We start from the raw sequence: 23,268 nt of genomic DNA, 5'->3' as shown, positions 1-23,268 counted from the left end.
TAAGTTGCACTTACATTTAATTACACGTATATCGCAAATAAATATATATCTCTTTCCTGACCTCACAAGATACCACATAATATACAGTATAGATTTAATTCTGTGTTCCTTTCTGCTATCACTAAATCTTATTCATAAACTTAAGTCTTTGTCTTTATTGTCCATGTCATGGCTGAAAATGGTTCAATGCCATCAGTTTCTAAATCCTATTAATAAACAAGCATGCAATAAATAAATAAATGCATGCTAACATAGTGGGACTTTTATAAAATTAAGAAAGGTTCATGGCAGTCCATAACATCTTTACATTAGTCAAAACAATCATAGTCACAGAAGCATGAATCAGGGTTTATCAACAGGAGCTGTAGACATTGAGAAGATATTTGACTTCATCTCACACACAGAAGACTGAATGCAGTAATTAAATCAGAAGGTGCTTCAACAAAGTATTAGTTTAAGGGTGTGCACAGTTATGCAACCGGCTTATTGTACATTTTTTATTTTTTATATTTTTTCCCCTAACAGATTTGTTTGTTTTTCAATTGAATTGTACAGGTTATAGGTCACATTAAAGGTGGGAAAAGTTTTGAAATGATTTATTGTGGTCTGATTTTTTTTATATCACAAAACCCTGACATTTTAACAGGAGTGTGTAAACTTTTTATATCCACTGTGTGTGTGTGTGTGTGTGTGTGTGTGTGTGTGTGTGTGTGTGTGTGTGTGTGTACGTATTTATATCTATGTATCTATATATCTACATATATATATATATATCTACATATATAAATATATATATATATACATATATATATAAATATATAAATATATATATATATATATATATATATATATATATATATATATATATAAATATACATATATATATATATATATATATATATATATATATATATAAATATATATATATATATATATGGGTCTGGGTTACAACATCGACAGATGACAAGACCGACAGCGAAATCACAGACGCCAGAGGATTGACGGATGAATGAAAACACCGACGCGGAGAACAGCGACATGGGGAAAGGATGTGTAAGTATGCGGTAGTGACGGACGTTAGGGTGCGAGTAAGGTAAGTGTGCGATGTTGACGGTCTGTAGGGGTAGGGGTGGGTTAAGTGAGTTAGGGTTAGGGCGCTGGTTAGGTAAGGGTGCAGTAGTGAATGTTTTTGGGTTAGGGGCAGGTTAAGTGAGTTAGGGTTAGGGCGCGGGTTAGGTAAGGGTGCAGTAGTGAATTTTTTTGGGTTAGGGGGTTAAGTGAGTTAGGGTTAGGCTGGGTTAGGTTAGTGTGCGATAGTGACGGACCTTAGGGTTAGGGTTTCGGTTAGGGTTGTGGATAGTTGTGTATGTAAGGTTTAGTGTTTGTTTGTTAGGATTTAGGTGTGCTTGTGTTGTGTGTGTGGTTTTTGGTCAGGGAATTTGTTTTGTTTATTGGTTGTTGTGATGATGTGTTGAGTGTGTACTGTGTCGTGTTTGTGAACTGTCGATGATGTGGTGTCGGTGATGTCGTTGTCAATGTTATGTGCTGTCGATGTTATAACCTAGAACCATATATATATATATATATATATATATATATATATATATATATATATATATATAAATATATATATATATATATATATATATATATATATATATATATATATATATATATACACATATATAAATAAATATATATATATATATATATATATATATATATATATATATCTATATAGGGGGCACAGTGGTATGACAGCATTGTCACTTCACAACAAGAGGTTCATATTGAGAAAAAGGACATGTCCCCCATTGTATTTAGCATCCTTTCAAATGTATTCACTCATTCAATGACCACAGTTTAAAAAACAATATGTGATCAATGGCCAACTTAATAGGCACTGATTTTGGGAAAGCATGCCGAGAACAGCATGGTCAACCATAAAAATGAAAAAAATCCGGCAATTACATAACTCCCTAAACAGTACTGTATTTGATGTTCAACATCAGAGATTATTATCAAATATGTATCTAATATTCAAAAATAGAAAGCATCATATGGTTATATTCTATATTCTGCAAAACTGTTTTTTTTACATATTTTATAAATTCCTTCAGTTGAACTTAAAAAATCCATTTAGATGGACACAGCTGTTGCCACCAAATGAGTGAAAGAATAATTAAAAAATAAATAAAATTGTGATTTCTATAAAAAAACATTTTCTACCAAAGCTTTCCCCACAAAAATATGTAATTAGATTACTCAACAGCAAATAATTTTAACATTTTTTCTTACATACTCTGAAGTACTGAAGTAGATATTTTCTGAACAAAAAACTAACCACAATCTTATTTAAGTTTTTCTTTGTGCCTGCATCCTCTGCATAACTGGAAGGTCCCTCAGAATAAAATGCATCAATATTTCACATCATAGAACGTTGCTTTAAGAAAGCTCTTTACCAATCACTCTGCAAATGCTGCTTGAAAACTGCCAGCTTGCAGCCAGGATAAAGACAATATAAGGCAGTATTGGAAAAGTACATTTTAAGCATCTCCCGCCAATCCCTACCAAGTCCTGTCTGGCTGCCATTTATTTTTCAAACTATTTTCTCTTTTCACTTGTCAATAGACTTCTGCAACAAAATCAGTGCTCTTCTCTTCCATTAACTCCTCCTTCATAGCAACATCATTCTGTCCCACTCCGCCTTGTCAAAACCCTGCCTCTCCATTACACTCCAAAAATGTGTTGTGTTTACAAGTAAATTGTTGCAGTAAATCCTTTAAACTTCAATGTACTTATAGAAAGTGTATCTTTTTACTTACTCTTGTACTTATTGTGTGGTTTCTTTACAATTTGCTGTTATTCAGAAGTGACATGCATCTTTTTTATATTTTACTGTGTTTCACAGTAAAGACATATAATACATGAGATGCTGAAACAGAAAAAAATGTTTATTTGGAAATAACAAAACAAGGTTAACTGAAACAAGAATAAAAAACAAGAAAAAAAAAACACAAAAAGATAATTAGAAATATTAGTATACATACAAATGCAGTTCATGCCATCACGCACATGCCGATGCATGCATCCATCACAGCGTGGACCAGTGGCTCCTGGTATACACTGGCACTGTCCTGTCACTGTGTCACATGGTGCAGGGAGTGCCCCATAAAAATCACACTCACATTCTTGACAAGAACGTCCAGGGATTGTAGGAGAACCATAAAATCCTGCTGCACACCTAAATAAAGAGAAGGGTAAGCAAAGAAAGCAAATAACTAAAGTATTCATTTACTATCATGTAATGACTTAAAAATGTAAATAATTGTTTGCAACTAATCAAAGTTCTTCCCATATGTATACAGTAATATGATAAGTAAACATACTTCACTGATACTTGTTTCTTCTACATGTACAGCAATATGATATTTTAAAATATTTCACAGATACTCAGTGTCTTCCCATACTTATATCAATAGAATATCTAAACATATTTCACTGATGCTCAGTGGTACTCACCATTAGTTTTCTTCCAATGTGTATTGCAATATAACATATAAAATAAACTCATTGATACTCAGTGATCTTTCCATGTATATATTTATTTGACATCCAAGCACACGTCACAGGTATTCAGTGTTTATTCTACATATACATATACAACTCAAAACGGCTCACCAGATACTGTATCACCCAGAGAAAACACCAGCTCTGAAAAACATCATTCACCCCTATATTAACCTGCAATCTTTACGCTCCTCCAATAAGATCTTAGCTCAAACTACCAAAGCCAATAATTCTGCTGGGGATTCTCTATTCTCAAACTTTGTAGGTAAAATGTGGAACTCCCTACCGACCATGCTCACCTCAGAACCTTCACTCCTACAATTCAAAAAAAAGCTTAAACCCCATCTCAATACTCTCTGGCAATGTCCCTGTTCCAAACCTGATTAACCACTATCATTTACCCTTCTCTTACCTCACTATCCTTAACCGCTTTTTAACAAGGCTCCTCGCCTTTGTAACTGACCTATGTTTTTTTTTATATGCTACTGTTATTTTTTTCCCAAGATGTGATGTATCTTTATATTGTATTTAGAACTCAACTATCTTCCTTTTTTGCATTAACAATGTTCATATGTCTGTTATGTACCTGGAGCTTTTCTCCCCGGGCCTCCGCTGAAAATGGACATGTATCCAGTCGGACTCTCCCGGTTAACAAATGTAAAATAAATAAATATGATATATAAACACAACTTACTGATACTCAGTGTTCTTCTTGTGTGCTTATTAATAATGTTATCTAAACATACTGCACTCATAGTTTTCTTTCAGTGTGAATAATAATATGTTATCTGACCACACTGCACTGATAACCTTCCCATGTGAATAATAACATTTTATCTAAAAACACTGCACTGCTAGCATTCTTCCCATGTGAATAATAATATGTTATCTAAAAACATTACATTGGTGGTGTTCTTCCCATGTGAATAATATATTATTGAAAAACATATTGTACTGACAGTGTTCTTCCCATGTGAATAATATGTTATCTAAACACACTGCACAGATAATGTATTATTCACATGGGAAGAATGCTATCTACACATGCTGCACTGATAGAATTCTTCCCATGTGAGTAATATGTTATCTGCACACGCTGCATTGAAAGTGCTCTTCCCATGTGAATAACAACATATTATCTAAACACGTTGTACTGACAACATTCTTTCCTTGTGAATAATATGTTATCTAAACACACTGCTCTGATAGTGTTTTCCCATGTATATATCAATATGAGACCTCTGCACACTTCACTGGTACTCAGTGCTCTTCCCATGGGTATATCAGTATAATATCTAAACACACTTCCCTGATACCATTCTTCCCATGTAATTATTAATAACATATCTAAACATACACATCACTGGTACTCATTATTTTCCAATGTATACATCAATATGATACATAAACATTCCTCAATGGTACTCAAATCACTGCATCCTCAATTTTTTTTATTTTTTTTTGTGGGCGAGATTGTTGCAGGTCATAGATTTGTCAGGCTTTTTTTTCTTTTTTTTAACCTTTCCAAGCCTGTAGTGACCTTGTGTTGTGAGTATGTATTTCAGTGGATTTGGACACACAGTACACCCACATGTGAGTAGGAATTTTACATCACACTATGTAAATATATTTTTTGACATTTATAGATTGCAGGGGGCTGTGATTTTACAAAGGGATTGCAATGCTGTCATTGCATTGTTGGACATCTGTTCTGATGTGAAATATTTATTTATTTATTTAACATTTGTTAACCGAGAAAGTCCGACTTGGAATGAAGCCAATTTTCAGCAGAGGCCCAGGGAGAAATGCTCTAGATCAACTAGATCAACACCAAAAAAAAAATAACATTCAAGTCAGCAATTATATATATATATATATATATATATATATATATATATATATATATATAATCTATAGTTAGAATCATGTAATATAAAAATACCAATCAGTCACAATTACTATATTTGAGTTAGATAAACACTGAATAAAATAAATGAAACAAATACAAATTTTGATTGCAAAGTTACCAGAATGTTTTATAATACATCTATGCCACTGACTAAAAATGCCATGTTAAATGAACAAATAAAATAAAATACAAGGTGGAAGGATTTATGGCCATGTATATATACAGTTACCAGCATTACTGCTACACATCAAAGGTTCTCCAGTTCAGTTCTTGGAAAGGGTGCCTCCTGTGCATAGTCAACATGACCACAGTGTGCTTGTGTGCATCTTATAGGTCAATAGGCTCTTAGGTTAAGTACTAGGCTAGCTGCCTTTGCCAGACATTTTAAACTTGGCCAGTTTCCTTTTTTTTTTGCTCAAAATAACCTATCTCATTTTGCTATAGATTGTCCACGCCCATCCCGTAGTAGCTAATTAAATATTATCCCTAATAAATGGGATCATGCCATAAATAATTTGAAAAGACCCACACATGGGATAAAGTATTTAGGAGCATCTGTCCATTAGTAGTAAAGGGGACAGTCCTGAGGTACATTTTCATCCATCAATATATTTAAGTTGGGTTTGAAAATGGAAAGGGACTGACTTTTTTATGTGATTGGCAGTCTGTTCAACAGCAGCAGTATCCTGATGTGAAATACACCTGTCCCTCCAAACTCTTCTGTTGATACTGCAGAAGAGGTTTAGATCACTAAACTGAGTATTTATGATGCAATATGACTTGCTGATGTGCAGTAAGTCCATCTGTAATGGGTCTGAGGATCTTCTCTGGGTGCTTCTATTTCATCACACATCTCAAGGGTCTGCAGTAGTAGATGTGTGTGTGTGTGTGTGTGTGTGTGTGTGTGTGTGTGTGTGTGTGTGTGTGTGTGTGTGTGTGTGTGTGTGTGTGAGTGTGTGTGTGTGTGTGTGTGTGTGTGTGTGTGTGTGTGTGTGTGTGTGTGTCTGTGCATGATATGAACGAAAGGCCTGGCAATTAGCTTCCATTCCTTACTTGCCTATTAACTCTGAAGACAGTGACAATTATTCATGGTGGTCGCTGTAGGCATCAGTTGTAACTTGATAGGGATGGATGGATGGATGGATGGATGGATGGATGGACAGATGGATAGCTATGCAGCAAACAGTTGTTGTGTCTTTCGGCTTTTCCTGGTTAGAGGTCACCACAGCGGAACTCCAGTCCGCTAATTATTGGTAGTTGATTTTTACGTGCTGAGTTACCAGCCCTGATGCACAACCTTCAATGAAGGTACACCCATTCACATGTCTCCATGCAGAAGACACTCTAGCTGAGAATCGAAACGGACAGCGTCTTACTGTGAGGTGACATAGCTACTGCAGCACCACCACCGTGGGTCTATGCAACAAACAGTAAACAATAATAATGTACTCACCATGATGGCGATCTGTACTATCCATTTTCATTCTTCCTCAGCTGCAGGGTCTTGGATCCAACCTTGAATCTGACTCGGTAACTTTTACTAGACTCATGGATCCAGCTCTTGAGCTCCTCCCTTTACCCACAATGCCCCACACTCTTGGAATACCTCAGATCGAGTTTTCTGCCCTGACATTAATATATACATGACATTATATTATAATAACAAAACAAGATAAAGACGTACTGAAAGGCTGGATCTCAAAATAGGGAACAGGCAAATTCACAAAAGGACATCCCTTAGGCCTCACCAGGAAAACAGTGACAGAGGTTGAAGGGTGGGGAGTTAAGGAAGAATGAAAATGGGTAACACAGATGCATCATAATGGTGAGCACTTAACTTTTGTAACTGATGTCATTTTCATTCATTCTTCAACTGATGGGACAGAGTCCCCAGCTAGATGAACTTTGGGTGGTCTTCATGGAAGGATATTCCAGACTACAGTGGAGCCAAATGCTGCCCTATTTCTACATAGTATGTATAACTTGTAATGAGTAATAAAGGTATGAGCATTCAACCAAGTGGCAAATGCACAAATATCATCCATGGATGCTCTTGACCAAAAGGCAGATGACGTGGCTACAGACCTCATGGAATTTGCTTTGGGCAGGGGGGGGGGGCTTGTGTAAAGCTAATCCTCTTCTTTATAAATAAAGGATATATAATCAGTTCTATTCTAAACTATTCAGCCAGTATCATTTTAGAAACTGCTTTCTTGGAGAAAAATACAAACAATTGGTAAGATTTCCTGAAATCATCTGTTTTGGCAGATAAATTTTAAGCTGCCAATGTACATCCAGATAATGCAGCATATATTCTCCTTTATTTGAGAATTTCAGAAAGAACACAGGTATACTGATGACTTGATTTAAGTTGGATTCAGAAGCCACTTTAGGTAAAAAAGAAGGAATGATGTACAATGAAACTGTATCCTTATGGAATATCAAGTATGGAGGTTTTGCAAGAGATCTTGGAGTTCAGATACTCATCTAGCAGAGGATAAAGCGACCAGAAAAATTGTTTTCTAGGGCAACAACTTAAGGTCAATCTTAGCAAAAAGCTCAAAGAGAGGTTGGGTAAGAACCTGTAATAAAATACTGAAATGCCAAGGTTGTAGGAGCTTTAACTATGGGCCTCAGTAAAATGAATCCCTTAACAAAGGCCTTGCACAATCTCGAGGAAGCCATGGAAAAATGATTCTCTCTTGAGTGAAAATCTGAAATGGCCACTAGTTGGACTAGAACAGTAGAATAACTTGCCCCCTTGTTAAAAATAGAAGCCAAAAAATTGAGAACTGCTGAGAGTGGGACAGAGAAAGGGTCCAGGACTCCTGAAGAGCCCACACTGAAAATAGTTTCTATTCACTTTTGTAAATTTAAACTTTTGAGAGAATAAAAGAATCTGTCCAGCTGGGAAAGAATACCTGGATGGCCTTGCCATCACTGGAACTAGAGAAACCATGTGGCCAGCTTGAGGCTCTTGATGTCCAGATGTTTCATCCCTGTTGGGTGAAATAGAAGTTCTGGATGTGGATCCAGTATCCAAGGTGAATACAGAAGATAAGGCCAGAGGAAGGGAAACTAAACCTGATGAGGCCAAAAGGATGCAATGAGGATGACTGTGCTCTTTAACCGGGATGCGTTCTATACAAATTTGGGCTTGAGGGGTAATGAAGGGTAAGTGTAAAGGAAAACTGTGCCCAATAGTGGAATAGAACATCTCTTGGTGACTCATCCTGTGGAGGGACCAGGGTGGAGAACCTATTGCACTTGTTGTTCAGAGAAGAAACAAAAACATTTCAGCATGGCCAGCTCTACTAACTAAAAATCTCTTCTGCCACTCTTTGATTGAGACACAATCCATGAAGCATCAAAATGGACCTGATTAGTGTGTGTGCAAGCACAATAGTTTGTCTCTGTATGTGCATTGCCAAAAGAAAGTGACTGGAAGAGATCACCCATTGCCACACTCTCATTGCCATTATGGGTAAGATCTGGCTCCCCCTGTTTGTTGATTTACCAGACTACTAACATGTTGCCTGTTTGTATCAAAATCATCCCTGATGGTCGAACAAGATGAAAAGCCTGCAATGTTAGTAGGATAGCTCTCATTTCCATCACATTGATGTGCAAACTGGTCTCTTCCACTCACCACACACCTTGGTCTGCTTTCCCAAAAATATGTCCCCCAACCTAACTTGGGAGGCATCCATGGTTACTGTGGCTACTGGATGTGGGTGAAAAAAAGGGACAAATTTGAGAACCTTTCTCTGAATGAAGCCACCAAAGAATATTTCCTTGCAAGCTTTGGAAATCTTGACTGAAGTGCTTAGAGGATGCTGAAGAAGAGACCACTGCACTGAAAGGGTCCATTGTAGGACCTGCATATGAAACCTGGCTAACAGAACTAGAGTCATCACTGCTGCCACTGACCCTAATTCTCAGAGGACTAATCTTGCTGTAGGTTAAGAAAGGGAGATAATTTTCATTACCTGAGACCTAAGAGTCCAACCTCTTGTTAGACAAAGCAAAGCTATCTGGTTAATCAAGTCTAGATAAGCACCTATGAACTCCAGGGTCTGGGTAGGCATAAGCTGTGATTTGGTGCAATTGACTGTGATGCCCAGTTAATGACATAACTTGAGCAAAAAGTCCCTTTCTTGAATCAACATATGCCTGGATGGGGAGGTCAGAAGCCAGATGTCCAGGTATGGAAAAAAACAGAATCCCCAGTCTCAGGTGAGCCACTACCACTGCCAAAAATTTGGTGAACATGCTGGGGACTGTGGTGAGTGTAAAGGACAATGCTCTGAATTAGTAATACCTGGCTCCCAGCTGGAAGCGCAGGCATCTTTTGGAGTGCCTGTATATTTTGACATGATAGTATGCATCTTGAAGATTTATTGAGTGCATGCAGTCATCCTTCTGTAGTAGAGGTAAAATGGACTGAAGTGTAACCATCCAGAACTTTCAGCATTTTATACACTGGTTGAATCAGTTGAGATTCAGAATTGGTCTCAAGTCCCCTGGCTTCTTCAGCACTAAAAAGAATCTTGAGTAAGTTCCAGATCCTTGTTGGTCTGGGGTGACTATTTGTATGTCTCTTTTTTTCTAGCAGCTTTTCTATTTCCAAGGCTGCTGCCTTCCTCTGATTGGGTGGAACATCAGGGAAGTTTTTTTGTTTTTGCTGGAGGAATTTGGGAAAATGGTATGAAATGACCTCTGGATATAATTTTCTGCAACCAAATGTCTTGTGTAATAGATGCTGGGGCTTCTTTGTGCAAAGATAAGGATCCCCAACTAGCTCGAGAGTGCAGCAGTCAAGTAACCCTTCAAGAGCACTGATAGAATCTGTCAGAGAAGGTACCTCTGAAGCCCTTGTTATGCAGACCACCTCTGCCATGAGGATAGCATCTTCCATTAGAGTTTCCTCCACTGCCCTGGGAAGAACTCTCTCCTCGTGATTCTTTTGGGAGTTGCAAAACCATATATTTTTACCAACTCACTGATTTCTGGAAAATAATAAAAAATCTGAATAAAATAATAAGCATTTCCTGTCTTCAGTTTTATGCCAGATTACAAGTAGAAGCTATCTAACTCATATGGTCAGCTAATGAATGTCCCTGTTCCTTTTTCATTTTCCTTTAATGTGGAACATATTTGCCTGTGTTTTACTTTTTGGCAGTGCCTGTGGTTTCCAGAAAACTTCTTTCTTAGATGAGTTTTTTGTTAAGTAGACTGTTTCATGATAGTGACTCTAAGGCTTTTCAAGGGTCACTGACTTTAACACATCTAGGTGGCTACATAATGATTAGTTTGTTTGACTGGTTACCTGAGAAGATAGAGCTTGCACCTAAATTACTGAAAAGTTGTGTTAGGTTACAACTATGGACTACCAAGCATTTGAACCTAAAAGTTTTTAGAGTGAAGCTTTCAGCTCTGGCCATTGATATATGTGCAGCTGCCGGAGCTGGAAGAGCTGGATCGTGGTCATATGAGGCCCTAGGCAGGGTAATGGATTGGCCTCCCCCTACCCACAGCCATACAAATATTCCATCTCTTGGTTGTCTCTCCTCAACTACCATAACACACTGTTCAAACCTGTCAGCGTAATACTATTCCTTTTTGGACTTCTAAGATGATCACACATATTTGGATTTAACTGTTATTTCAAAATTTATAGCAAAAAAAAACACTGACAACTATTTGGTAAACAAAATAAAACAGTGTTACACTGAAAACAGACATAGCATGAGCTACAGCAAATAACTCTTCCCTTGAAACTTACATTTATTGAAAATGCATCTGGCAATCCTTTGAACTATATGACGTGATGGGACTTAAAGTCAAACAGCATATATTAAAGCACTAATTAGCATCTATATGGAGGGCACAGGAATTCAGAAGACAAATGTGTAACACATTTGCTAACAGCCTGGGGAAGCCAACTTGATGCAAGATCGTTTTTTCAGGGGCAGCCTAGGAGCACTGTCAGGTGAAGTGACTTGAACAGAGCCACACAAATGAAGGCTGATGGAATCAAAGTTTGCACTACAGAAGATGCTCATTGCCTTACAAATCTACACTAAGTACCACTCCGACTGTTGTAGCCCAACACAGTGTATTTCACAGTCAAAGTATTAACATTAAACTCATAAACTTTATGCTGTCCAGTTTATTCACAGCCAAATTACAAACTCATTGTTAACAGTCAACAAAGTAAGGAAAGCAAGGAATTAACCCAAAGAACATGGCTCATATGATGAGCATATCTCTAAATTTCTTTGCACAAGAAATCTGGAAAAAGAGAAAAATAATGAGGGAACAAAGGCCTGTTATGAAGGGTTATTAAGTCTCTTGTTTATTCTTCACAAAATGCATGTTAACTTGTAGTTTTTTCACAAATGAGTCAAATAAAATGTATACATTTATGTCAAAAGAAAAATGAAAAGTAGATGCATAATCTACCCCACCTGCATTGTGCTGGATTATCAGACTGATGTTAATGTCATACTGCTTTGTGTATTAATATGCTGAAGTATGCTTACTATATTTGGATGTATAATGCTGTATTCTTAACTTGATGATTATGTGTATACTAAGTTGTGTATATATGTAATGAGTCTTTGGAGCTTTTCTCCTCGGGCCTCCACTGAAAATGAGCTTTTCTTGGCCCAGTGGACTTCCCTGGTCATCAAACTGAAATAAATAAATAAATGAATGAATATGCAAGATACAGTTTCACATAAATAGTAGAGTTATATTTCAAGTGTCTTACAATTGCATTTTCTCTGTTTGTACTACAGATAGTTCAAGGCAAAGTAAGTGCTGAAGGAGTTAAGGGATGTTATGATATGTTTGTGGTTGAAAATAGTGAATTGTGTCAGGTATCCATGGGAACCGGATTAATTAACATTACTCTGGCCTTCTCAGGCTGGGGCATGAGTCTTTGCATTGTCTGTGAGATAATGTGTACTGGTACTGAATGTTACAAAGTTACAGGCCAATAAATCTTAAACACAGATGGTCTGTGTCTTAAACAGACATATTTGTCAAGTGTTCATGTAAAGCTCTAAGTGAGGATCACAAGGACGTAAAATATTTCAAAAATGCATGATTTGTAAAAAGCTATCTAACGTCAGAGTTCTGCATGCTGATAAGAAAAGGTATTAAAACTGAAGGTTTTCTTTATTCTTGGAGATTGATCTGAAAATTTAAGTAGGCAGTCTCCCAGCACTGTTTATGGAAGAAACAAGTACTTTGCACATCCTGAAGTGTTATTTTTGACTCAAAACTAAAAGTTAAAATTCTTTGTTATTTATTTGTGAATTTTAACAGGCCCACATTTTACATTTTCTTTAACCTATTTGATAAGCAGGGAAAAGAACAGTTGTGTAAGTAAACTTACCATAACAGTAGATGCTCAAATGACCACTGCTGCAGTAGCATTTGCTATATGGATTATATCTTACCAAGGATATAACAGCTGGCCAACTTCCAAAGCTCCAGCGTACCTTCTGTGAGCCCAGTCAGTCAGTTTGAGCTGAACTTGATTAAAAAAAGAGGTTTGGCAACCAAGGCCTTCAGAGCCTTCATGGCAACATACAGACGGCGGCTGAGCCCTGAAAGGAGAAAGCTAGGGTAAGGCAGAGAACTGATAATGTGATTCAGACACACAGAACCTTAGGAAATGTTGGGAAGTGATGGCATTTTGAACTAGGGTACTACCACAAACAGGTTTAGGAAAGAAAGATCCAGAATTAGTCTCCAGGCAACTTTTTTCTTTGGTATTAAAACATCATTGAATAAAAGCCTTTCCCAATCTGGGAAGAAGGAGGAGGAACTGCTTCTGTCACTCACAGGGACAGCTTAAGTTGACTAACAGGGGGAGTATGGTCCAGTGCTTCAGGAATTACCCTCTGGAAAGGAGGGATTTATTCCACTGCCATCTGTAACCTTGATGAATAATCTTCGGATCCCCTTTGCCTGAAACTATCTCTTGCCAAAGAGTAAAGTGGAGATTCAGATTTTCTGGAGTGAAATATGGACTGCTAGTGTGGGGTTGGTGGGTTACAAGGTCTATTAAGCAATCATTCTGACTTCTTAGACTATGCTTGGTTGGGGGGAATCCTGAATTCTTTTTGGAATCCCTCGCCATTTCTTCTTAAACATGTATTTATCAGCATTTTATTGAGGCTGTCTATATTGTTTTTAAACAAAATTGGATGAGGGATTAGAAAATCCCTTAGAAATTTGGAAAAGGGGGATTAAAACATCTGAGAGATTGCCTGCATCAATGTACCCCTTTCATCACACTTTTTGATAACCTCTGCAGCAAAGGAACCAAAAGCTAAATCTCTATCAAAAAGCAAAGTTAAAATCTCATTTGGGAGGTTCTGAGAATACAACTAGGCAAACCTCCTTAAAACAGTACCAGTAGCCATAGCCCAGGAAGAAGTATCGACTGAGCCATACAAACAGTACAGATGATGAGTAGTGACTTGTACAATTAGAAGAAACTAAATTATTTAAAGCAGATTGTTTTCCTCTCAAGAGGAAATTGCAGACAAAACATTCTTCATACTTTTATACTTTCACAATTATACAGAGTAAACTTCAACATAGCACCCTGATAATTCAAAATTCTGAAAATCAAAGTTGCAAAAGCATACACTTTTGTCCCTGTACTTTTTAATAACCTTCCCATCCTTGTCAGAAAGGGTAGGATTGGAATTAACTATTTAGTAGCAGTAGGATTGACTAAAGGTATAGCTGCTGGGTCCTGTTTGGGAAGATTTTATAAAAAATTAAAAGATTGAGGAACTTCATACATTATATCAGCCTTTTTGGGGACAGCAGGCTGACTATCAGGAAAATTACAGGCTGTAACACACATCCTCCAAAGCTAATAGAAGTGGAAAAATGGGTTAAAGTTCTGAAAAATCCTTCTGTAACAGATCATAGTATTTTCTGGCGTACTGCGAAACCTCAGTGTTCTCCTACTGAAAACACTGGCATATTCTGGAAATAATTTCCGGTAAAGAAAACCCCAGAGATGGAGTATCAGAAACTGAGCTTGAGTCTGAAAAAGAAAGCTGAGGCGAAAGCTTGTATTGGCACTTTCATCCACCTGTCCAGATTAAGAATCTTAAATCTCTTCAGGAAAACAGGTGCCCTTTTTCTTTTACCTAAAACCACCTTATAAAATGGATTAGTAGCCAGAATTAAACTCAGCTAAACCCAGTAATCTACTTCTGTCTAAGAAAATTCAAGGTGGAGTAGATATATGCTTAGTTTTCTTTTCCTTTATGACAAAAAAAAATGGAGCCAACTATATTATTAATGGCACCAGTACCTTCCCTAGGGATGGTCTCTCTCCAAGGATCAACAAGAGTGAACCCCCACTTGCTCATTGAGGGGACCACAACAGCTACAGAGGACATGGCTAATCCAGGATCCATTGTGGCTGAATGTGCTACTCCAGAGGAATTCAGAGTAAAAGATGAGCTGAGGGAAAAAACTATGTCCACAGTGAAGTCACCCATCTGCAGTTGAGGCAAATTTCTAGCTTGCTGTGATCACAAAGGGTGTTTTGCTTAACTATTTCTTTTTGTGGCTGGAAGAAGGACCAACTATGTAACTGGTAATTTGTTCCATGGTCATGCCAAATATTGTACCTCTTTCCCAAGGAAAACCTTTAAAAGTCACTTTTTCATATAAAAACACAGTCAGAAATACTTTAAATGACTTTGGTGGCCCCAAAAAGTAAAGTAAAGACAATTTCTCCACACAAAAATGACTTTTAATTTACTTTAAACAACTTTTAAACTGATAGGAAAAAGTGCACTCCCATTTAAAAGTACAAATAAGTGTCATGCAATCCATTACAACATAAACTAATAGCTGAAAAATAACTTCTCTAAACAGGAAAGTATAATAAAACATTTTTTTTAATGTGGAAGGTTTTCTCCTAAGAGAACTTACCTGCCCAGCAAAGGAACAGCACAAGCCAACCGTCGATCTTTGAAAGCCAACACAGGAGTGCTCTCTTCAACAGCAGAAAAGCTCTGAAGTGGTTGAAACCCAAACCTTTCCTTTTATTCATCTCAGTTTGGAAGAATGTAAATCATACAGCAAACACGACTGCAGCAATGATCAATCTGATTAACATGTCAGAGTACAAAGTGTCCCTTTTCAGGGATGAGCCAGAAGCACTGTCTGAGAGACTACTTCAAAGGCATGGCCGGCCTTAGGCATAGGCCAACTAGGCGTCTGCCTAGGGCACTGGTCTAGCAGGGGCACTTTTCCAGTATTTATTTGGTGTAGGTAGACCAGAATGGGGGCAACAGGTAATGAGTTGGGGGGGCACCGTGGAACCCTTTGGCCTAGGCACCAGTTGACCTAGGGCCGCTCCTGCTCAAAGGCAGACAGTAGGCAAATGGATGTAGGATTAAATCCCTGCATTTCTGACTACAGGAAATAGTCTAATAGCTCAGAGCCTTAAGTATCAGGCAAATCTATTTAACTTCATATGCATTTTCTGAACAATTATGACTACAGTGCTTAGCATTACTGACTGATTGTAACCAGAAGTGAATTATCAGAAAATGAAGAAGTTAAGGTAAGTTCTGCCAGTTGGTGTACTGTATTAATGCTCTAAGGTCCTAATGAGCTAGTTACTGTAGTCAAGGATACATGGTTTAATTCTGCCTATCTCCATTTGCCTACTGTTTGAGTTTGAGCAAGTCACTTAAACAGAAATTGCTCTTGACACTCCATGAATGAAAAAAATATGCAACTTGTGAGAAAGAATTAACTGTGTTGCTCCAATGACCAAGTGATTTACCTTACCTGAATTTTCTGTCTGAAATTCAGTCTGAAATACTGTGGCAGAAATGTGTAATCATACTTGGATGGGACTGGAAGCAGAATGGGAAACAAAACAGAACACACACACACACACACACACACACACACACACGCACACACGCACACACACACACACACACACACACACACACACACACACACACACACACTCACACAAACACATTCTGTTCTCCCTTGCACTGCAGCTAAGTCCTGTGCTCCATCTCTCATGTGCTCTGCAGCTTCCACGTTCAATCTCCCATGCTGAAATCCTGTGTGCTACCCAATAAACAAGCCTCTCTCTGAAAAACAAAGCTTCCGGCAGATGTGGTTTTTTGGTCTGCTCTGCATCTCCTGTTAAATCTCTCGTGATTAAGACTTGTGTCCCATAAAGGCCCATGTGCTCAGCTCTGTTTCAGAGTGGTGTGCTCTGCAAAAAGCCCTAAATCTAATTCCTGCCTATTCTAATCTGCAAAGGCAAATTTCATGCATGCAGGAGAGATTCTGACGTGGAACAAATCTCTTCTCGAGTGATGCTGGAAGGTAGAGGAGATTATTTTTTGGCCAGTCAGGACCCTCAGCCAGCACCAGACTCTAGGCACTTGCCTAGGTCACTTTGTGCTGCATCTAGCCCTGATAGTGGCTGGTGTAATGTAACAAAAAGAGATCATTTTTTTCAAAAAAAAATCTTTTGAGTCTGTGAACTTTGAGAGTGAGCTGTCTCATATACGAGATTCTCTACTGTAGTTAGGAACGTTACTGTAGCATCTGTATGTTCATTAATGTTTGAATAATTTATTTAATTTGTCTATTGAACTCTTCACTGCTCACATACAGAAAGCTGATATCATTTAAAAATGTGTGGTCATGTTATTCTTTTTTTTTTATTTTTTATTTGCTATACATTAGCATGGACCTATGAGAAAACACAAATAGAAGTTGGTTGATTAAATACATTACGGTACTTAAATTAAATATTTTATGTGCCACTTTGGGAGAGATTTTTACAGAGTGAGTCTGAAATGTTTTATCCTACAATGCTTTGTTCCATCCTGGATATGGAACATTCTACTATGTTTTTGATTGTTTTGTTTCCTTGCTTATTACAGTAACTGGAATGCCCAGCTCAAGACCAATTTCAGTGTATGCTTGCTAGAAATGCTATAGGAATTACACATAATAATATAATCAGTAACCCAAAAATACAAACACATCGGGATTGAGGCTTAATAACTTTAACTTAGATAAACTTATAACCAAACTAGCAATTACACTCACACATGCTTACTCTCTGGCTGCACTCTCAAAATGGCACTGAAGCTAAGCACGTGTTGGCTATTTATATGCACATGCTGATCTTGAAAGACTTCTTAAAGAATCCACACACACACACACACACACACACACACACACACACACACACACACACACACTCACACACACACACACACACACACACACACACACACACACACACACACACACACACACACACACACACACACACACTTTTCTACATCCTCCCTCTTTGAGAAATGAGTCATGCAATATTGATGATATTGATTGACATGCAATTGATACAAATAATTATTTTTCATGCAATTAGACATAAATAAATACATATAGACAATTATGTCTAGGTTGCTGTGTATTTCACACTACGTTTGGAAATATGACCAAATCATGTGACATAGAAACTGGAATTAGGTCTAGCAACTGGGACTGTCACTACTGAATGTTCAACTTTGGGAACATCAGGAACATCATCAGGAAAGGAAGTAGAATGTAAGACACATTCTGCAACAGGAACATTGTCTGGATTGCTCTGAGATCTAGAGTTTATATCACAGGACCAATGCTGTGATATTGATTTTGGTGCAGGAAGAAGGTGTCTGCGATTTCTCTTGTGTAACACACCCTCAGATTCTACAAAGTAGGATCTCAGCTCAGTACATATATCTGTTACTTAACCAATCCGGTTGAAACCTTTTGCCCTTTGTATCCTTACTGTCACTCCTTTCAACGGATGAAGAAATCTGCTCAATTTGTCATAACTGGACTTCTGGAAAGAACACTTTCTGAAAAGTTGAGTTCTAATTGTCCTGTTGTTCTTTAGGCCTCAACAGCCGGGAATTAATAGGCAATGTTGTTCTGGTTTGCCTATATAGAAGTCTCTGAACAGATGAGGCAAGTATATCATCAACTGGTATGTTTCTGAAATTAAGTAAATTCAAAAAGACATTAGTATTATCATGCTTTGACTTCTCCAGGAATAGCTTTGCACTCCATTCTGCACGTTCAGCTAGTCCATTTGACTGAGGATATTCTGGATAACTAGTAACATGTACAACAAAGTCCAATTCTTTTGTCAAATTTCTGAAACAACTGACTGGTAAATTGGGTACCATTGTCAGAAATAACTTTGTGTGAACTATCATGAACTGAGAAATGATGTTTCAACTTGGTAATATCAGCAGTGGATGTTAGATTAGGTAGTAAATCAATCTCAAACCAGTTCGAATAAGAGTCTACCAACATTAAGTAATGCTGATTGTTACACTCGAACATATCAGTGGCTACTGTTGACCGAGGTAGTTCAGGAACTTGACTTAGCTGAAGTGGTTCTTTTTGCAAATGTGGTTTAGTACTATTGCATACTGAACAAGAATAAAGTACTCTATCAATGTCTTATGCTAGAGAAGATCAAAATACTAGTCCTCCCACCCTTCTTTTGGTAGATTCGGAACCTCAGTGACCATGATGCAGAATCTGGATATATTCATGTTGTAAGGAAGCAGGAACAGCAATTTTAGGACCTTTGAAAATAATGCTATCTTCCATCAACATCTCATCTCTGTAAGGAAAATAAGTTTGCACTTCAGGTGGTACACTAGATTGCTTTTTTGGCCATCCAACATTAATGTAGTGGTTGAGCTTTTGCAAAATTGGATCAGTCTTTGCATGATCTCTCGGCTCATCAAGTCTCATGGTAGAAAAATTATGCACTTCCATGACATCAAAGTCAAAATTCTGTGCATAAATCTGTTCCATTGTATTTCTAGGCAATCCGCATAAGGTATCAGCCAGATAAAGAAGTTTACTTTTTGTATAGAACATTTTGAGGTTGTACTTTTGCAATATGAGCATCATTGTTTGTAATCTCACTGGAGCTAAATGCATAGGCTTCTTTAAAATAGTAACTACAGGTTGGTGATCAGTTTCAATCTGAACAGTTTGACCATAGATATAATCATGAAACTTTGAACTTGCAAATACTATTACCAAACGTCTTTCTCAGTTTGAGCATATTGTATTTTAGTTTGGGTAAGATATCTAGATGCATAGGCTACTGGTCTGCTCTCTTGAAGAATAACCACCAGGACCAAACTTTGAAGCATCACAGGAAAGAGTTTCTGGTTTAGTTACATCTTAGTATCTTAATGTAGGTGGGGTGAGAATTTAATGCTTAAGCTATTCAAATGCTTTTTGCGGCTGTTCCAGCCAAGAACATGTAAAATGTTTGCACATCAGCTCTCTCAAAGGTGCTGTCAACTCAGTGAAGTCTGGTATAAACTTGCCTAAATAGTTGACCATGCCAAGAAAACATTTATTTATGTATTTATTTATTTATTTAAATTTGTTGACCGGGAGTGTCCGACTGGACGTAGGTCCATTTTCAGCGGATGCCCGGGGAGAAAAGCTTCACAGTAAAATAAACAGGCAGTATTTACATTGGATTACATAGCGATTAACAATTTAACATAGCAATTACTTACAACATATTTACATATGAAGAACATAGTACATCAGTAGACAACTAAAATCTTTATCTGTGAAGTACATAACAGACATTAACAAATGTTAGAATGAGAAGTTCCTTCTGCATAATAAGTATTAGGCTTATGAGCATCTGAGCTTGCTATAATCAAGGTAGTTAGTGGAGTGGAGAGAAAGGTAGTGGTTGGATGGGGTGGATGATATTAGAGTGGGAGTTGCAAGGGCATAGCCAGCATATTTTTAGGTGCGCTTTTAGTAAAGTTGTGAAGTGGGTGCATGATGGTATGGAGGTAATTGTGGGTGGGAGTGAGTTCCATAATTTGGCTATTGCGCAAGAGAATAGTGCTTCACCAGCAGAGTTATTGGCTTTAGTGATCTGCAAGTGATTTTTGTTGCTGGATCTTAGTGGTCTGGTGGTGCGATAGGGTTGGAGTAGATTCTGGAGGGATGGGACATTTAGTGGATGGTTTACTAGTTTGTGGGCGAGTGAGAGTTGATACCACTGAAGAAGGTGAGGGAGTTCAAGCCAGCCCAGTTCAGCAAGTGAGAGACAGTGGTGACTACGGTAGGATGCCCCTGTGGCGAATTTGGCGATTTTGTTGTAGCAGGTCTCTAGCTTGTTTAGATCACATTGCCTTAGGTTGGTATATATTGGAGAGGCATAAAGTAAGGTGGAGATAAGGTGGGAATTTGCTATTGAAATCTCTGCTGCTTTGGTGAGAAATTGCTTATTTCTGTATAACGCTCCTATTTTTTTGTGGACTTTTTTTATGGTCATGGATATGTGAATGTCAAATTTTAGTTTATTGCCTATTTCCACTCTTAGCAATTTGGTGTGTTCAGTTGGGTATATAGTGGTGTTGTCTTTTGCTGTGATGTTAAAGTGAGAGTTGTTTTGAGTATGTTTGGTGGGTTGGAAGATGAGTAGTTTAGTTTTGTTTGGGTTGAGTATTAATGGGGCATCGGATAACCATGTTTCAACAGAGGAAAAGGCTTCCTATGTGACTTTTTGCAGTTTGGGTAGGGACTGGGCTGAGCAGATGATGGTCGAGTCATCTGCGTATTGTATGAGTGTGCCAAGTTTGGTGGCAGAGGCCAGATTATTGGTGTAAACTGAGAAGAGTAGGGGTCCAAGGATGGATCCTTGGGGAACCCCTATGGAAACAGGTAGTTGGGGAGATATGTCATTCTGCCATACAACGGATTGATGGCGGTCAGACAGGTAACTCTGAAACCAGTTGGTGACTGATTGTCAGAAGGATAGGTTATTGAGGACAGAGATAAGTTGTTTGTGTGGGACCATGTCAAATGCTTTAGATATGTCTAGGAAAGTAGCAAAGGAGAGATAGCCATTGTTTTTATGCTGAAGGATAGTGTTAGTAAAGGTGAGTAAGGCAGTGGTGGTGCTATGGTTTGGTCGGAAAACCATGCTGAGTACTGGAAAGGAGGTTGTTAGTAAGTAGGTAGTCTGAGACCTGAGAGTGTATGCATCTCTCTAGTATTTTGGAGAGTGGAGAGAGAATAGCTATGGGGTGGTAATTAGTTAGTTCTGCGGATGGTCCGCCTTTGTGGAGGAGAATTATATGTGATACTTTCCACAGTGTGGGAACGTAACTTTCTGACAGAGATCAGTTAATCAAGATGGATACTGGGTAGGCCAGAGCATCAGCTGCGATTTGTAGGTATTCACTTGGGAGGTTGTCTGCTGCTAATTTGTTGGGTTTAAGTTGAGTTAAGAGTTTTTTTATGTTGGAGGTAGGTGCAGGAGAAAAAGAGAAGGCAGTGGGGAGATTACTAGCTGAAGGTGTGGATTGGAGGGGAGGGGGGTTGTGTTGTTTAGCTAGTGATAGTATGGTTTAGGTGAAGTGTGTGTTGAATGTGGTAGCAATATTTTCTGAGGAGTGAGGGATGTTAGGAGGAGGGGTACTGACTTTACCTGGGTGGAGGATGGAGTTTATGGAGGACCAGAATTGTTTGGGGCTGTGTTGTAAGGAGTCTAGGGCAGACTGGTAGTATTGGAATTTGTCCTGTTTTATTAGCTTTTTGACTCTATTGCGTAGTTCTAGGAATTTCTGTCTAGCTGAGGGGGTTTTGGTTTTGTGCCAGTGCTCCCAGGCTTTATCCCTGTTTTTCATTTCTGACTTAGTGGCTTTCTGTAGCCATGGGGAGGGTTGTGCTTTGGTTCTGGAAAATCTTATGAGGGCATGGTAATTAAGGATGTTCAGGAACGTAGTGTTAAAAAAATTCAACTGCGTCATCTAGACTGAGGTACTTTAGAGGATCCCAGTTACATTCTTTGAGGGATGAGATGAATGTGAGTAACATTGTAGACCATGAACATTATCTGGAGCTGGCATGTTAAGAATGGCTGCTTACTTGGACGGGTCTGGTCGTAAGCCAGTGCTACTAAATAAATGACCTACATATGTAACTTCTAGTAGTCAGAATTTGCACTTCAGAGGATTGAGCTTTAAGTTCACTTCGTGTGCTCTGCTGAGAACTCTTTTAAGGTTTCTGTCATGCTCTGCTTCACCATGGCCTCCAACTAATAAATCATCCACTATTATGGAACAAGGATAACCTGAAAAATTTTGCTCCATTGCATGCTGAAAGACAAATGACATCCTGTAGAATCTGTATCTGCCAAACAGGGTACTGAAAGTAGTCAGTAATGAAGATTTATGATGAAGCATTACTTGCCAAATGAACTTTTTGCATCCAGAACAGAAAAAACAGTGGCATTTGGTATTAGGGCTATGACTTCCTTGACTGTACACATTGGATGATGTGGTCTCTTTAATGCTTTGTTCAAATGTCTTGGGTCAAAGCATATTCTGATTTCATCTGTGCCTTCTGGTGGGCTGCTAATATGGACAACACCCATTCAGTTGGTTCCATTACTGGACAAATCACACCTTGCAGCACCATTTTATCCAACTGAGCCTTAACTTTATCTTGCATAGCTATCGAAACTTTTCTTGCCAGTCTGAACACTGGACTGACCTCTGAGTCTAACCTCACAGAATACACAACTGGAAGTTTGCCCAACTTGTCATCGAAAACATCAGCATACTCTCAGAAAATAGCTCCAGTAAGATTAGAACTAGGATATGTATTTATATGATGAACTTCTTTGGTAAAGGATA

At 38.1% G+C, this 23,268-nt stretch overlaps 1 protein-coding gene across 13 annotated transcripts in view; it reads right to left on the bottom strand.

The window, feature by feature from the left end:
• The window catches only part of LAMA2 (laminin subunit alpha 2), a 4,753,606-nt gene that overhangs the window by 1,350,908 nt on the left and 3,379,430 nt on the right, over positions 1-23,268 (bottom strand). For 10 of the 13 annotated variants that reach the window (XM_044064325.1, XM_044064371.1, XM_044064344.1 and 7 more), the window contains one exon: positions 3,051-3,244. In XM_044064325.1, the coding sequence (XP_043920260.1) occupies positions 3,051-3,244 (194 nt within the window). The remainder of the gene's footprint in view (positions 1-3,050; positions 3,245-23,268) is intronic. The other 3 variants (XM_044064381.1, XM_044064412.1, XM_044064426.1) reach the window with 1 other exon arrangement.

Source organism: Protopterus annectens, chromosome 1.part0 (genome assembly GCF_019279795.1).
Source record: "Protopterus annectens isolate FY-2018-M chromosome 1.part0, PAN1.0, whole genome shotgun sequence".
In the NCBI taxonomy this organism is placed as follows: Eukaryota; Metazoa; Chordata; order Ceratodontiformes; family Protopteridae; genus Protopterus; species Protopterus annectens.
Note: the sequence above shows the minus strand (reverse complement) of the source record. Positions and strands in the feature narration are given on the sequence as shown.